At 34.8% G+C, this 18,034-nt stretch overlaps 1 protein-coding gene across 1 annotated transcript in view; it reads left to right on the top strand.

The window, feature by feature from the left end:
- The window catches only part of LOC149792312 (uncharacterized), a 162,779-nt gene extending 144,976 nt beyond the window's left edge, over window positions 1-17,803 (top strand). The window contains exons 11-12 of the mRNA XM_089970887.1: window positions 15-422; window positions 3,766-17,803. Coding sequence (XP_089827013.1) covers window positions 15-422; window positions 3,766-4,982 — 1,625 coding nt within the window. The 3' untranslated portion in view covers window positions 4,983-17,803. The remainder of the gene's footprint in view (window positions 1-14; window positions 423-3,765) is intronic.
- Window positions 17,804-18,034: the final 231 nt, after the last annotated feature.

Genomic DNA, 18,034 nt, shown 5'->3' with positions numbered 1-18,034 from the left:
AAATTATTTTTCAGGTGTCACACCTACAGTCAATGGTGCCATTCTATCACATGTTTCCAGTAGCAACAAGCCTGGCTACCATAGCAACACAGGTCTACAGTCCATCACAGATTCGTTGTCTCCAAATATTGTGGCAGAAGGCAAGACAACAGCCCTGATCATAAATGACATCCATAGTCACAATCCGGCATATAATATCGAGTCATTCGAGAGTGCTCCCTCGTACATCAATGAAATCTCCTCCTCCACAATAGAGTCAACAGTCCCAATAACGCCAGGTGATTCTGATCACCCACCGCCAAAGTCTCTCAATTTAAATCATGTACCAAAAAACCAGTGTATTTTGCCACCTCACCAGGGACGAAATCCTGTCGCAGAACGAAACACGCACAAGCGTAGTGATGAGGAACTAACTGTCTCAGGTAACTTTGTGTGTTTTTAGGTCTTTCGGATAATAGACTGTTCATTAGCACAATTTTGTCATTGCTAATCCCCCGTAAACTACTTGGAGGACATTTTACGCATACATTCAACCCAAGATTTATTTTGTATTAATTGATCATTGCTACTCCCCCTAAACTGCTTGGAGGACATTTTACCCAAGATCCATTTGGTATTAATTGATCAGGATGCTGATCTGAAAGTCGGTGTGGCTGCCATGGTAACCATCTTGAAAATCTTATTGCTATTTTCCTGAACAGATAGTCATATCGACATAGGGTTTTCACTAGAAGACTTCTTATCATGTCTGCTTGGTCCTGTATGAAACTCGTGCAAATTTGACATCTTTATGGCTGCTAGTAGTAGCATTCTTTAAATTTTATAAATATTTCTCATAAATGGAAAGTCATATCTACATGGGGTTTAGAAGAAGACTTATTATGGTGTCTAGGTAAATATAAATGATGTCAGTCTGACATACAGCATGGCCACCACAGAAGCCATCTTAAAAATCACTACTCTAGGTTGGATGGTCTTATCAAGATGGTTTTTCAACAATAGACTGATTATAATGTTGAGATGGTTCTAAATGAAAATGGTGCCAATCTAACATCCAGTATGGTCACTAGATGGTTTCAACACAAATCAGTTAAAAAGAAGAATCAGTCTTTGATTCCCATAAATTCTTTTTGGGCAGTAGAATGTCAGAGGGTGGCTCTTAGAACTGCTTAAATAGTCTTAATAAAAACTGTGTAAGAACGTGTCTTGGTACATAATCTATCAGAACTGTGTAGGAATGTGTCTTGGTACATAATCTGTCAAAACTGTGTCTGTAGTGGCTCCGCTAGCAATAATTCTTCATATGTACCAAATGGCCTGTTTTGATAAAACTTTTGTAGGAATATTCCTTTAAAAATTGCTGCACACAAAATCTGTTTTGGTTGGCTTCTTTATCATTAGTGTGGCTTCCGTGGCAACCAGGTTAAATGTATACAAATGATACTTGTCTCACATAAAATAGGACTCTAATGTACAAAATATCCTAGAACAGCGTGAAATATTTTGGCCCAATATTGTAAGGTTTTTATATTTTTCACCATTACCTATAAAGTGACCACTCCGGTGGCCTAGTGAACTTTTCACTAAAATACTTCTAACGTCTGGTTGGTACTGAAAAAAAATGGTGCCAATTTACATCAAATTTGGGCTGCCACAACAGCTAATAAATCCTCGTTATGCACAGAAATCTCAAAAAATGTCTCAACACTCAGCAGTGCAACTGAAGACATTGTCCTATCATTAATGCTTTGCTTGACCAGAAGAACGTTGGTTCCTTTAAGGGAATCTTATAATCAGATCATTATAGTACCACTACTTTGATATCATAGAAAAGAATGAAGACCTGCCACTTACCCTGATTTACTTAGGTACATCCTGAATTTTTGTTTCAAAATCAAAGAATCCCAATTTCCAGATTTTTTTTTGTCCACAATCCCAATTTTTAAAATGCCACAATTTTAAAAACAAATTGTGTTTGATTCATGACGGCTTTGCAAAGAGAGCAAAAATTCCATGAGGTAACTACAGTTATATCATGAAACTCTACAATTTTTCCATTTTCATTTTTTTATGCTGATATTTAATGTGTTAATTGAATTAGCACTAATTATCAGCAAAAAGATGCAAATGGAAAAATGATAGATTGTCAAGGGATGACCAAAGCTTGCATTTTTACATTAAATAAATAGCATAAAACATTGGAGACATCAATTTCTTGGTAAAGTTTTGTTAATATGTGGTTGCAAATGCTGATCCTTTTTTTCTTTGGCATCCTGATAAGCTTATATTGTCATGGCTTGAAATGGGTTTTGTTATTGCAGTGACCTTGCATCTGATTGGCTTGTTTCTTATCTAGACTATATCTCTCATGAGTAGCTTTATAAATTGGTTTAATTGATCTAAATCTCTGGATGAGTTTGGTTGTATACCACAGCTATGGCTTCATGTAATTTTGTTTCAGGCTGTGTTAAATTAAGTATAATCAACATGATGTGGAGGTTGGGACAAGGTTGACATAGAGTTATGCTTTTATAATGTTACATATGGTTTACATTGGGTTATGTTATTACAATGCTACATAAAGTTTACAAAGGGTTATGTTATTACAATGCTACATAAGGTTTACAAAGGGCTATGCTATTACAATACTTTGTAAGGGTTACAAAGGGCTATGTTATTACAATGCTACATAAGGTTTACATAGGACTATGTTATTACAATTCTGTTTAAGGGTTATATAGGGCTGTGTTGTTGAATACTTCATCAGGTTTAAATTGGGTTATCTTATACAATTTTACATAATGTTTACATATGGGTATGTTACTACAATTCTACATAAGGTATACATAGGGCTATGTTATTACAATTCTATTAGGTATACATAGGGCTATGTTACTACAATTCTACATAAGGTATACATAGGGCTATGTTACTACAATTCTACATATGGTATACATAAGGCTATGTTATTACAGTTCTATATAAGGTATAACATAGGGCTATGTTAATACAATTCTACACAGGGTATACATAGGGCTATGTTATTACAATTCTATATAAGGTATAACATATGGCTGTGTTACTACAATTCTACATAATGGATACATAGGGCTATGTTTTTACAATTCTATATAAGGTATACATAGGGCTATATTACTACAATTCTACATAAGGTATACATAGGGCTATGTTACTACAATTCTACATATGGTATATATAAGGCTATGTTATTACAATTCTATATAAGGTATAACATAGGGCTATGTTAATACAATTCTACACAGGGTATACATAGGGCTATGTTATTACAATTCTATATAAGGTATAACATATGGCTATGTTACTACAGTTCTACATATGGTATACATAAGGCTATGTTATTACAATTCTATATAAGGTATAACATAGGGCTATGTTAATACAATTCTACATAAGGTATACATAGGGCTATGTTATTACAGTTCTATATAAGGTATACATAGGGCTATGTTACTACAATTCTACATAAGGTATACATAGGGCTATGTTGTTACAATTCTATATACGGTTTACCTAGGACTGCTCAATGAAGCTGTTATGTAAATAAGTGAGCAATATAGAATGAAAACCTTTCACATTCACATAAAAGATGCCAATGCACCAATGCCATGAAAATCATCCAAATAGCAAGAAACATTACTCCGTTTGCAGACTTTGGCTTTTCATGTATCGATTTGGTATTAAATAGCAAACAGTCCAAGAAACAAACTTTTTTCTGTTTTCTAGGAAACAACTTGGTGTATGGAAAGGATAAATCCGATTCCAGCCGTGTCATGGGTCAGACCTGTCAATCACAGAGATTTTCAGGACATTATTTTGACTCTTTATCAGATAACATGCAGACATCGCTTGTACAGAATGATGCTTTGAACCAGCACAGAAACCCACCAATTTCTTTTGTTCAAAATCAAGTTGCCGTGAACCTCCAACCAAAAATGGCCAACAACCCTATTAATTCTACTGCATCTGCAGCATTGAGCAGAAATCAAGGAAACTCAAAGTTACAAAAGCCCAAAAAATCCAAGGACACTGGACTGTTTGGACCTTTGGCCTTCCTTGGACGACTGGCATGGGGAGGAGGCAAAAAATCAGCGACAAGAAACAGTTCCAGTGTTACAGATGCATTGCTTGAAGGTGGAAATATACCTAGTGGGGCTGTAAATACACAGTTTGAATCCCCACCCTCTGTTCAGATGGAGGTGAGGCTCTTAAAGGGTTCAAATGTGATAACTCAGCCAGCTCATTTGAGTGGAGGTTATGGGACAAATCTTGGGTACGCAAACCATGCACAACGTCACCAGCCACAACCCTCAGTGGAAGTTGGGGTTGCTAGGTTAGTGGAACCTCATGGACAGCATTCAGTTTTTCGGTTACGAGGTGCACCGTACTCAAAAAGCACTTCTGATTTAAGTCCCCAGAAATCAGCATCGTACTCAAAACTTGAAGAGGAATGTGTCAGATGTCATAGTCCTCGTGCCCGTAGACCAAGCACACTATCACTAAGGGGACATAATTATAACCGTATGAATGGTCGAGGTGAAGCTAGTAGTAGTATCTCTTCCCTTGCTATGTTTAAAAGGTTGCCAGGCAACAGCTTGTCAAATGTACTTGGAGGGAAGCTGAAGAGTTCGGGAACTAGTCAAAGTCAGCCATCACTGGACAGTAGTCAGCAGTCTCTCACAGCAAAAGACATTAACATGAATAGAAAGATTTGTGAGGATCCAAATGAAAAAATAAAGACTCGTGTTAAAACCCCACTGTCAATGAAAAGGGGTCGTTTATCGCTTTATGATGACAGACTAATGTCCGATATGTATGAAGAGGACTGTGAAATGAAAGAACAGTCGTCCAAAAAGCCAATGAACAGCAATAGCATTCAGAAGTTTAAAAACCTGAATAGAAATTCCCACCCGTACAGAGCTGCTGCAGATTGCACTTGCTGAATACAAAGTCGAGTTAAATATTGTGTTTAATTACACTCCATTAGGGAAGTAGAAAATATGTATGAAACTTCTGTACACTTTTCCCTCTGTAAATGTGAACACATTGAATATTAAATTAATAATCCATTATTTTAGGAAGCAATATGACGACACTTTTGTCTTTACTATGTTTTGAACTAAACTAGACAGTCTGGCAACGAATCAAAATGAAATATCTTGGGGTAACAAAGTTAGACTAGCCTGTCACATAACCGAGAAATAGCCCAAAATAAAATATCTTGGTGTAACAAACTTACACTTGTTTGTCTCTGTCACATAACTGAGAAGTAGCCCAAATAAAGTTGTCAGAAGTAGAGCAATTTTAATGACTTACCTGTCTGATAATGAGATCATAAAATTAATCCCATCAAATTTTAATGCCTTAGCTGGTCTGATAATGAGATCACAGAATTAATTCCATCAAAATTTAATGACTTGGCTGTCTGATAATGAGATCATAAAAAATTAATCCCATCAAAATTTAATGACTTAGCTGTATGATAATGAGATCACAAAACTAATTCCACCAAAATTTATTGACTTGGATGTCTAATAATGAGATCATAAAATTAATGTCATCAAAATTTAATGACTTAACTGTCTGATATTGAGATCACAAAAATTAATCCCATAAAAATTCGTTTATATATAACCTCGCTAGATCTGTAATTGCTAAAATGTAAACAGTGAAAGATAAAAGCAGTTTTTTTGTGGGGAAAAATTCATTGAAATTTTATGTCAGTGAAACAAATCTGTTTATGGTATGTATTGCTTTTGAGTATTAGACAGAATCATGCATTACATATGCCGTATACATTAGATAAATAGTATGCAGGATTTGTTTGTGAACAGATGCAAACAAAGGAGAGGGAAGGAAGTGGTGAGCTTTGTGGGAAGGAAGCTGCTGCTTCTCAGATCCAATTAATAACTATGATACTTACACTATGTATGTTTGGTCTATCATTACCATTTCAATTTGCTTGTTAAATCAGTCTTAAAAATAAATCATGCATGTCTTTTAAGGAGTGCAGCCATATTGGAATAGGAATGAACCCTCTAGACAAGGGGAGCTAACTCTTCTAGCACGTAAATTTGCTGGGGGACAGTTGATTTTATTGATGTGGGTTCATTTGAGTTTACAGAGAACTTAATATTTAATGCATAAAGAATGGTTGTTACATTAAATCTGTGTTATAGAATGGCAGATCTTGGTCTGTTCTGTTTGCATACATACAAATATGAAAAGATTTGTATTACGTTATGATAAGCCTCATACTGCTGTTGAACAGCTTACACAAATCGTACACGAAATAAACACAAATTTGGATATTCTGCAGATACTAGCTATTACTGTTATATCAGTCTGGTATATAATTTTACGATGTTACTCTATGACATTTGTAAGTGTGCATCAAGTCGTGTTACATAGAACACCTGAGTGTTTATGTTCTTGGTGATAAAAATATAATTAGGAAGATTTAAAGCATCTTAACTAAACTTTCAGTCTGTTAGTAAAACATTTCATTTCTAACCCAAAAGTCCATCTATTAGTAAAACATTTCATTTCTAACCCAAAATTCCATCTATTAGTAAAACATTTCATTTTTAACCCAAAAGTCCATCTATTAGTAAAACATTTCATTTCTAACCCAAAATTCCATCTATTAGTAAAACATTTTATATTTAGCCCAAAAGTCCATCTCTTAGTAAAACATTTCATTTTTAACCCAAAATTCCATCTATTAGTTAAAAACATTTAATTTTTAACCCAATATTCCATCTATTAGTAAAACATTTCATTTCTAACCCAAAATTCCATCTATTAGTAAAACATTTCATTTTTAACCCAAAATACCATCTATTAGTAAAACATTTCATTTTTAACCCAAAATTCCATCTTATTACAGGTATTGGGCAAAATGATATATCATCTATCACAATAGTAAGTCAGAAAGTTGGATGATTGACTTTATTCTCTACACCAGGTATCAGGAGTGACTCTTTTACCGTCCACCCCACCAGTCCTAATTTCTCAAATTATACATGTGTTTAAATGATTAACATGAAGCAATGTTTTGCGTTAGTAATGTAAATGTTTGTTGTCCAGCTGTACATTTCGCCAGCCCTCGTTTCTTCAGATACTTCTGCAGATTGTTCATCAGCACAACAGAGTTCAGACCACTCCAATTAACTAAATAATTAGAGGTGTCCAACTCAGATGCAATAGGGTGTGGGTTTGAACCCCAACCAAGTCATACCAAAGACATATAAAAATGATACTAAGCTGCCTGGTTTGGCACTCAGCATTAAGAGGTTATCGTTAGGACTGGTAGGCCTGGTGTCAGGATACTGGGACTGATTGGGATATGATTCAACATGTCTGTGGCATGATTCCCCAGTGCTAGACACCATTATAAACTGCCACACTGCAGTCATTGTAGGGATATGACTAAAATTGTTAATGTTACATTAAAAATCCCCAAACACACACTCAGTGTTGAGTTCCTGATCAATGGAGAGAACTTTTTTTTATTAAAATCCCATTGGTAGGTATGTTTCATTCATTGTACAAAAAATTCCACATTTGGTAAGTTTCATTTATTGTAGACGGTATGGAACTTGTTTTGCATGTGATGTGTGGCTGAGCCAATTTCAATAGCAATGATTCTGTTTTAACACTACTAAAGAAATCGTGTAACTTTGACTGTCATGGTGATGTCAGCGGTAATAGCAATGTAGACTATCTTTCCCACTGTCATGGCAAGTATGGCAATGTCAGCTATCTTTTCCACTGTCATGGCATATATGGCAATATTGACTGTCCTAGTGATGTCATGGCAATTTCAAGTATCTTTCCCACTGTCATGGCAAGTATGGCAGTGTTGACTGTTTTCCCCACTGTCATGGCAGGTATGGCAATGTTGACTGTCACAGTGATGTCATGGCAATGTTGACTGTCTTCCCCACTGTCATGGCAGGTATGGAAATGTCGACTGTCTTTCCATGTATGGCTATGTTGACTGTCTTTCCCACTGTCACGGCAGGTATGGCAATGTTGACTGTCATGGTGATGTCATGGCAATGTTGATGGCCTTCCCCACTGTCGTGGCAGGTATGGCAATGTTGACTGTCACTGCCAAAACATTCATTTTGTGAGAGAGAAAAATCTTCAAGATGTCAGTTTGAAATTTATGAATTCATGTCTCTTTAGCTGATGCAAACAATGGCTGGATGGAATAGATTATGACCGTAGGATTATTGGGAGGGGGAGTGGATATGATAAAAGGATTAGTGTATCACACAGATTCAAAAATGGATCATGACTGTGTGGTAACTGATTCCATACAGCCAGCTAGTGTAGATTAAGAGGGAATTTTATCTAAATAAGACACTAAGAAAACAATACTTACAAAATTGTCATTTGTCAACAAGTATCCTTTAAGATCGAGATTTAGTGGGAGAGTGAATATGTTAAGAGATTAGTAATCATCCTATATAAACAGGTACATTTAATGGAGAGGTTTCTTGCAAGTCGGGTTTCACAGTACAATGTATTGTAAATCTGATGAGGACAGTCATTTGCATCTGAGTAACCAATAGTTCAGAAGTTGAATTCACAAATTTAGGAGCAAATATTGCTTTATTTCTGCCTAGGTGCTGGTTGGAAACTGGAAATCCTTCCCAGTCAAGAATGCCTGTTTACAGTGATGAGCCCCACCCCAGGTTCATCATAGCAGGTAGACATTATTCTTTATCCAACTCTTGGCAGTCTTAAAGCTCATTTGTATTGGGCAGTCACTTGTCTTTAAGGTCATTTGTATTAGGCAATCACTTGTCTTTAAGGTCATTTGTATTAAGCAATCATTTGCCTTAAAGGTCATTTATATTTGGCAATCACTTGCCTTAAAGGTCATTTGTATTAGGCCATCAGTGGTCTTAAAGGTCATTTGTATTAGGCCATCAGTGGTCTTAAAGGTCATTTGTATTAGGCAATAACTTGTCTTATAGTTCACATATATTAAGCAGTTACTTTCCTTTAAGAACACCAGTCATAAGCAAGTGTCTTAAAAGTAACTTGTAAAAAGCAAACATCTGTCTTAAAGACACCCTTAAAGGGGTTACTTACTCCAAATATTTGTCAAATAAACCTGTATTGAGCATCTACCTGCTTTTATAAACACCTTTTGTCTGAAATCTCTAGAGGTGAATTTCAGAAACTGGTTTGACTTTAGAAACATTCTTTGATATCATTAACCACCACATGTGGAAGCAGTGTAATGTTTCCTCCTTCTGTTTGTAAGGTGTGCATAATGTATATTTATTATCATCTTTCTAGTCACTAAAGTCACTTAGCTTCTAGAATCTGTAGATTAAAAGACCCCTCCATTTTAAGAGCATAGCATATTGAGTCCATGGAATAAAACAACCTTCCTTCTCAAGTCCCTAGATTAAAACAACCCTCCATTCTAAAATCACCTAGAATAAAATAACCATCCCTTCTAAACTTCTCGAGTTGTTAGAGAATAATAACCCTCCACCTAAAATCAGAGCTTAGACTGTAGAATAATACATTTCCTAAAATTGTGGGTTTCTAGAGTCCCTGAAATCAGAGCTTGGAGTCTTGAATAAAACATCAATCCTTTAAAATCAAAAAGCTCAGAATTCATAAAACTCCAGTGGAAAATTGTCTTCTTAACTGATCTGATGTTTTATTAAATAGTCAGACCCGTACTAGTTAGTTATATCCCTGCAGCATCTTAAACTTTAGGCAAAAACATACAATTTTAAAATAATTACTTTTTAATTTGGGGGAAATTATTTTCATAAAATGCATAACATTTATCAAATTTTCAGCATTTCAGAGAATATGGAAATTCCTGTTAGTGAGAAATCAGCATGAATATGGACAAGTGTGAAGTAAATCAGTTTTTTTTAACCTTCAGAAGCACGGATCTGTTCAGGATGTTAAAGTTTTTGTTGTGTGTAACTCTGTACAGTCACAAAAAAATAACCAAATACTATGCTATTTTACTGTAATACTGACAAGAAATGCATTTTTCTGTGTGTAAAACTCATTGAAAACTCTCCTTTATTCAGTTCTCAGCTTTATCTACATTTGTGACACATTAGCTACAATGGAGTTTTCAGCAGCTGTCAGTGGTTTTTTCCAGGCCACCAAATATTGTGTTGAAAAATGGCATTAAACTTCACCAAACCAAACCAAACCAAACCAGACCTGTCGGCAGATCAGTGCCTCAGTTCTTCTCTGGACAGACCCAGATCTGCTGGCAGATCAGTACCTCATCTGTTCAGTGGACAGACCCAGACTTCAGATCAGTGCCTCATCTGTTCACTGGACAGACCCAGACCTGCTAGCAGATCATTGCCTCAGTTCTTCACTGGACAGACCCAGACCTGCTGGCAGATCAGTGCCTCATCTGTTCACTGGACAGACCCAGACCTGCTGGCAGATCAGTACCTCATCTGTTCACTGGAAATTAGAAGTATAGCATAGATTCTGATCTGCCAGATCATTGTACATTGTCAGGTTTTGGTTTATGCTGGTAATGGTTGGATGTTTATGTTTGGTAATGGTTAGATATTTATGTAAGTAATGGTAGGATGTTTATGTAGTAATGGTTGCATGTTTATTACCTGCAGGTAAATCATGTACATGTATTACTTGTTTGTGAATTCTATGTTGCTTCTCTCTGCAGCAAAGGATTATCTCCTCTTTGTAGGTATTCTGTATAAAGTATATACATGAAAAGAGTGTAAAAGTTTCAAATGATTTTAAAGGAAATAGTTAAAAATCATGTGATGTAAGATTGTTTATTGCTATACAATTAACAAATCTATGTACTTTTTTCATAACTGCTATCGGCTAAAAATGAATACCATCCAATATATTGTTTAGCAAAATACCTACAAAATGAAGGTAATAACAGAAGGATGTTGTATTATATTAATGAGTGCTGTATCTTTATGGTGGACAACACTTCAGGAACAAAATGCTTCATCACCATTCGCATATTTTTTTTTCTTTAACATATTTTCATTAAAATCCTACTTGTTGTATTATCAGTAATGATGATTGCCATTAATATCATTATTCCTATTTTACTGTTTGCTAATTGTGAGCATTCTATACAGTGTATTGTCAGCAATTTGTATTACTGATGTAAGGTACGTATTGTTTGTTGTCAGAATTTGCATACATGTATTTTGCTGTAGTTTGTGCCAAGCTTTGTGATAAATGCAATATTCAGTTATTGGTAGATAGTACACTATATTTGGTCACTGACCACACAGTTTTTAAGAAGTCCACACTTTTTTTTACGATTTAAGGATGAGAATATGCAGTTTTAGAAAATGTACAAGGGTCTCCGTAGATATAGCTTTGCACCATTTTTATGTAATTCATCTTTTGACTTGCACCTATTTTGTGATTTCTGTGATTAAAAATATTTGAAAGAAACGTAAGCTGTACATACAAAAATGATGTGAAGTTTACAAATATAACTTCAAATTTGAAAACAGTCCATATTCTGGGTGCATCCATCTAAATTTCTGTAACAAAAAATCTGCATAATGTAGAAAAATCCATACACACGGTCAATGATCATTTGGGATCTCTCCCCCTTGTAATAACCTATAATTGCATCTGTTACTCCATCTGTCCTGAATCTATTTTAAGTGTGCAAATATTAAACATGGAGGTATGAAATTTTATTGTTGTTATCAAATAGCTTCATTTGATTCTCAGTAACTTAACAACAATATTTAATTTATAAAAGAAAAATCTTTTTAAGCATCTTACAACAAAAAATCATTCGAGTTGGACCAAGAAATTTTTGATTTGTAGTTTTAATATTTTTGACAGATTATCATGCCATCGTAACATTTTTTTTGTGTTTAAATTATAAATATTGGGACTTAACATTTTAGTGGAAAAATGGCGCATGCATATTTTGCAAAACAAAAATCTAGTTACATATTTTTTGTGAGCTTTTTGTACTCTAAATAAGACCAGAAAGGTTATTTAACACTTTTACCTTTAATTATTTGTAAAAAGTGTATGAACAGTTGCATACAATATGCTAGGTAACAAAATTATTTGACTCTTAATGTACTGTGAGGATAGCCAAGAAGTGTGATTGTATAATTTGGGGAGGTTGGTAAATCTCACTGTGCAATGAGCATGGTAGGAAGTCTCACATGAGGGGGCTTTAGGAAGTCTTAATGTACAGTGAGGTAGGTTATTAAGTCTTAATTTACAATGAGGGAGTTTAGGAAGTCTTAATCTACAATGTGCAAGGAGCAGGTTTACGAAGTCTTGATGTACAAGGGGGAGGGTAGGAAGTCTAACTACAGGTATCATCTTGCACAAGTGTTCATTATTATATAAACTTTATGACACAAACTTCCTGCAGTGTCATATTTATTCAGCTAGTTTAATACATTTTCAAATTAAACCAACACGAATTTAAGATTCAGTTTATATAATATTATGAATTATTGTATTGCATGTTGATAATACTATACAACATTACTGAGTGTTATGCCATTGTAGCAAACAATGATGATGCAAAGAAAAGGTTAGCATTATGTAATAAATTTGTATAATACTACAAGTACACTGATTTACTCAGTCATTTCATTGCTTTATGCTTTTATTTTTACTTGGTTGTTTTTCTTTTTTTTTTATACCAAAGTACACTGTTTTATGTAGTGTTCATTAGTCACGTTTATTAAAAACAAGTTTGACTTGACTCGGATGCTTTTACAACACCATTGTATATTTATAGTTAATGCATAGTATTTTAGCTATTTATATTATAGTATGTTATAGTAAGTACATCTGTTGTTAACCTAGCATGAACCTGTCAACAACTTTCAGGTAACACTACAATAGTAATCAGACAAATATTGAAAATTTGAGAAATTAATAACATCCTGGGGACATGGAATGTCTCTTGGAAATTCTATTAACAAGCTCAAGCTGACCGAGGTCAGTTTGTGTCTTGTCATATTCCCATTATTAGTTTGTCATGCTTCTTTAAATGTGTATAGGACATCCTTGGGGGATGGCATGTCAGAAAATGAAAGGTTGAGGTCAATGTTTATTTAAAGCTTGTGGATGAATTTTTGAATGATTTTTGGTATATTGTCTGTATCACTGATGGCATTGAAGAATGCATGTTTATTTGCTTAAGGTATGATGATGATAGATTTTCCTATTATCATTGTTTTTAATTAAAATGTACAAATCATGCAGAGTAGTAGTCCTTCTTAAAACTGTGTATTTCATAACCATCCTAAGATTGTAGTGTTACCACAGACATGTATTGAACAATTATATATATATATATATATATATATATACACACACACACACATTTTTTATAACTATAAAAATGTATTGAAATTATCTGTCTTCAGCTGTGAAGAGAATCGGCATATAGCATAAACTTATTTGGGTTGATTGTCAATTATTGGATAAAATATATTAAGAATGTTCTGACAACTTCAACATTTGTTCAGGTTAGAAACGTCATTCATTGGATCCTTTTAAGTTGGCTCACTTGAAATTCTTGAAGCCAAGCATGTGGTTAGTTTCATGCAAATTTTCAATAGATAATGCAGGGACAAAACACGTCGCTAATATACACAAACAAGGCCTATTCTGTGTAATCAGGGTTCATACAGAATTCTGAATGATAAACTCAAAAGACTTTTCTCTCACATTTTGTATATAAGTTATGTTCTATGAGAAAACAAGGAATGCAAAATACTACAATATTGTTTAATGATGAAATGAAACTGAATGGGTCATCAAAAGAAAGAAACTGAAAACTCGACTACATCCGACTCTAACAACCTTGGACAATTTTATTTGTGTTTCTGGTAAGAAAATTCAAATGTTTCAATTTTCAAAGACTTTTTAAAGACCTCAGGGTAATCTGCTCGATTTTCCCAAACTTTCAAGGCCTTAAAAATGCTACCTGATTTTTCCCAAACTGTCAAAGACCATGTGAACTCTGGTAATGTATGCTTCTTAAATTGATCCATAGATTCAAGCAGATAATTTCATTTTTTATAATCAATATAGAAATATAACCAGTCTCCAATATAGGCACCATATGAATCAAGCCTATATTGTGAGAAGTAGGCAAACAATGCCAGCATGGTGTTTGTAATTTTAGTGTTAAAATACTATCATATGTGACTAAACACCAATTAAATTAGGCAAAAAATGCCATCATGTGTGACTAAACACCAATTAGGCAAAAAATGCCATCATGTTTGACTAAACACCAATTAAATTAGGTTTAAAAAAAAGCCATCATTGCTATTATACTGGTGTTGGTAATTTTAGCACTCGTCTGTTTCCTACTATCAGTCTGTCGTCATTCAGTATATTTCAGCTATCAAACATTGTCGTTTCTGTCATATCTGCACATTATATGATCTTCCAGGCAGGTTACACAGGTAGCATTGTCCAGCCGTATCTAGATAAATTTATTCTTTTGGTTACCTGTATAGAAATACCAATCTCTTGTAATTCATATCTGTTGGAGAAAATGGATTTTTGATTTCACGAAACAGATATGAACAAAGAAGTTACAAAGATAGTTTCATTTGATGCAGGAAAAATAATTTATTAAGATTTTAAAGTACAGCCAGCAGACGTCATGAACAACATATTATGACCCAGAAATGTCAACATTCCTATTGTCATTTGCTTGGTCATGTGGTAAACATAGCAACATAGGAATACCAGGATTGAATCCCACAATCAATGTACTTACATTTTTAATGTGCTTTTTAAACTTGAAATAATAGAATTATGTTATCACTGATATTTATAAACACAAAACACTGCAGATCATAAATGGTAAACATCATCATGCTGTGTATGGCAAGAAATCGGCTACATCCAAGGTAAACTGAAGCCAGGTGCCTTTCTAATGGACACACAGAGGCAGACAGTGGCAATTATCAAACATGTAACCCTAAGATTAGGAGTCCAGTGCTCTTCTTTCAGAAGAACTATGAATTCTCTATATATGGATATAGTGATGAAAAAAAGCATGAATTCCTATGATTCTTTTCGTTTCTTGTTTTCCATCCAGGGTTTCATATATATCAAAAGCGTGAATTCCTATGATTCTTTTCTTTCCTAGTTTTCCATCCCGGGTTTCATGTGTCAAGAGCATGAATTCCTATGATTCTTTTCTTTCCTTGTTTTCCATCCCGGGTTTTGTGTGTCAAAAGCATGAATTCCTATGATTCTTTTCTTTCCTTGTTTTCCATCCAGGGTTTCATGTGTCAAAAGCATGAATTCCTATGATTCTCTTCTTTCCTTGTTTTGCATCTATGGTTAATGCCACTGATTGCTGCAAGATGATCCCTTTGTTCTTTAAGAACTTGTTTCAGATAAAGTGAAAGAACACATGCTGTATCAACTCAGGCAACTGGTCCCAACTCAGTACATTGTGTCCACAGATTAGGGTAACTACTGTACAACTGACCATTGTTGTCAAATCGAAGATGACCACACCTATGAATGTCCCAAAGATTAGTGTCACTGCTGTACAACTGACCAATCACTAGATTTTTCATAGCTGCACCTACTAATGTCCAGTGGCTAGGGTCATTTCTGTAAATTTGACCATTTATCAAATCCCAGATGACAACAGCTATTAATGCACGCAGAGTAGGGTCAGTCCTGTAAAACTGACCAATTCACCAAATCCAAACTTACCATACCTACCAATTTGCATAACCCGGGTTAAGGTAATGACAACTGACCAGTCAACAAATCCAAGATGACCATATCTGTTTGCAGCATGTCAATTTGATTTTCTTGTGAAAATTTTGCAATCTATTCAATAGTAATTTTTTTTATTCATTCTGAAAAATTCTCAATTTTTTATAACATTTATACACATTTTATAGTAAAACTGGTCAAGGCAGTAAATCACCAGTTAACTAGGTCACTTCCTAGTCAGTCAAGCTTAGCAACAAGATGTCCTTTCACAACAAATTTTTTTCCAGCTTGAGAGTGGATTGGGGTCCATTAGACTTGAATAAATGCTTGACTGACAGCTTACGGTAGGTGGTTGACCCAGGCAATTTTGACAATTTCTATGCACCTACTAAATATGCGGAATAGTTTATTTACGATAAAACGTTATATGCACTTTGTTGGAGGCAAGTTTTTGTTCAGACAACTGCTTGTCAGGAGAACTGATAAATTTATATAGAAGATAATTTTTTATCTGTGGATATGATCAAACAGTATAGACAATTGACTTGTATAATCTGTGATTTTACTGTACAGATTTGATTGTCTGGGGACATTATTTCACAGAAACCACAGTAGCTCAGTTGGTAAAGCACCAGACTCTTAATCCAAGAGTTACAGGTTTGATATTCACCTGGGTAAGCTGCTCAGTAGGTACATGGAGACAGAACTTACCTCCCTTTTCCTTAGTATTAGTCAACAAGCCAAATCAACCCAACCTTTAGTTTTTCATGATCAAACTGTGCTGAGGAAAAAAATCTGTATAATTCATTTTTTAAATTTTTTTTATATAGATATAAGTTTGTGCAGTCTTGAATGAGAGGGCAGGTTAGTGTTGCAGAGAAAGACCAAGCCATCCAGGCATTTTTGTTTCATGTAAAATCCGGAGGTTCATACAACTGCACCACCCCAAAGGATACAGTATAAGCCATTGCACATTTCCACTGTTCCAAATGTCAGCTCCTTGGGTTGCCATAAAAACACATTTAAGTGCAGTCAAAGGCCAACAGAAAATTAAAACTTGTCATGTCTTCTGCTGTTTGGGTATGGTGTGGTTTGAAATCAAAATACGATTATTTTGATAAAAGTGTGTCGAGTAACCTTTACAATCCAATTTTGTGTGTTCGTACTTGTAATAAATATTGTTTGAATGTTGGAGAAATTGAGCACAAAATTTCATGCTTGGTGTAGAGAATGTTAGTCATTATGTACCATGCTATATTCATTGAAGGATACACATTTATAAAGACTGGATGCTCACAACTCTTGGGACAAGTGTTAATAGTGCTTCAGATTTGAATACATGCAACATTTATAGCATTGCAGTAAACAGTAATTGGTACAAATGTCACAGTAATTGGTACAATGTCACAGTAATTGGTACAAATGTCACAGTAATTGGTACAAATGTCACAGAAATCGGTACAACTGCACTATGTTGCAGTTTGATGTATAGGGCTTACTAGCCACCAGTAAACTCTCTAACATTACTGGCCATTCAGAACATTCTGCGAAAGTTATCTATTTGTAAAAAGTGGTTGAAAATCATGGGAGCAAATATTGTACATTTGATAAATAGAAAGTTGATGGATTTTCCTGTAAGTTTTGCAGTTACACTGTATATACATCTGCTTACATATCTTGCAAGTAACTGTCCCTGGCTCCAAAGACAAAAGAACATGTGTGTAATATAAACTAAGTTTGGATCAACTCTAAAAAGTATGAAGTGAGAAAACTAGTTTAGGTCGGTAAACAAATAAAATTACATTGGTTAAGTTATTAATTCATACTACATACATTTTTCATGCATTCATCATTTATTGCTTACCTCAAATTCTGGTCTTTGTGAAAATAACTTAGCCTCATGCTTCCTACACTATTGTAAAAACGCAATGCCTTGTATGTCCACTGTTGTCAAAATGATGTCTTTTATGTTGCTGTTTTCTCTGCAATAAAATTGCATCTAAAGGTACTTACTCTAGTTTTCGTTTTTGTGCCCCCCACCTGTATGTGGAGGTAAATACAGTGTTGCCCATACATGTCCTCCACCCAGTTAGTGTGTCCGCCTCGGATTTGAGAGGTCATGGGTTTTAACCCCAGCCGAGTGATATCAATGTCCTATAAAAATGGTACTAACAGATGCCTTGCTTGGTGCTCAGCATTAAGAGGTTAGTGTTAGGACTGGTCGACCTGGTGTCAGGAT

Source organism: Sinohyriopsis cumingii, chromosome 9, assembly GCF_028554795.1.
Source record: "Sinohyriopsis cumingii isolate HCF-2022 chromosome 9, ASM2855479v2, whole genome shotgun sequence".
NCBI classification, from domain to species: domain Eukaryota; kingdom Metazoa; phylum Mollusca; class Bivalvia; order Unionida; family Unionidae; genus Sinohyriopsis; species Sinohyriopsis cumingii.
This window is presented reverse-complemented; position numbering and strand designations above follow the sequence as displayed.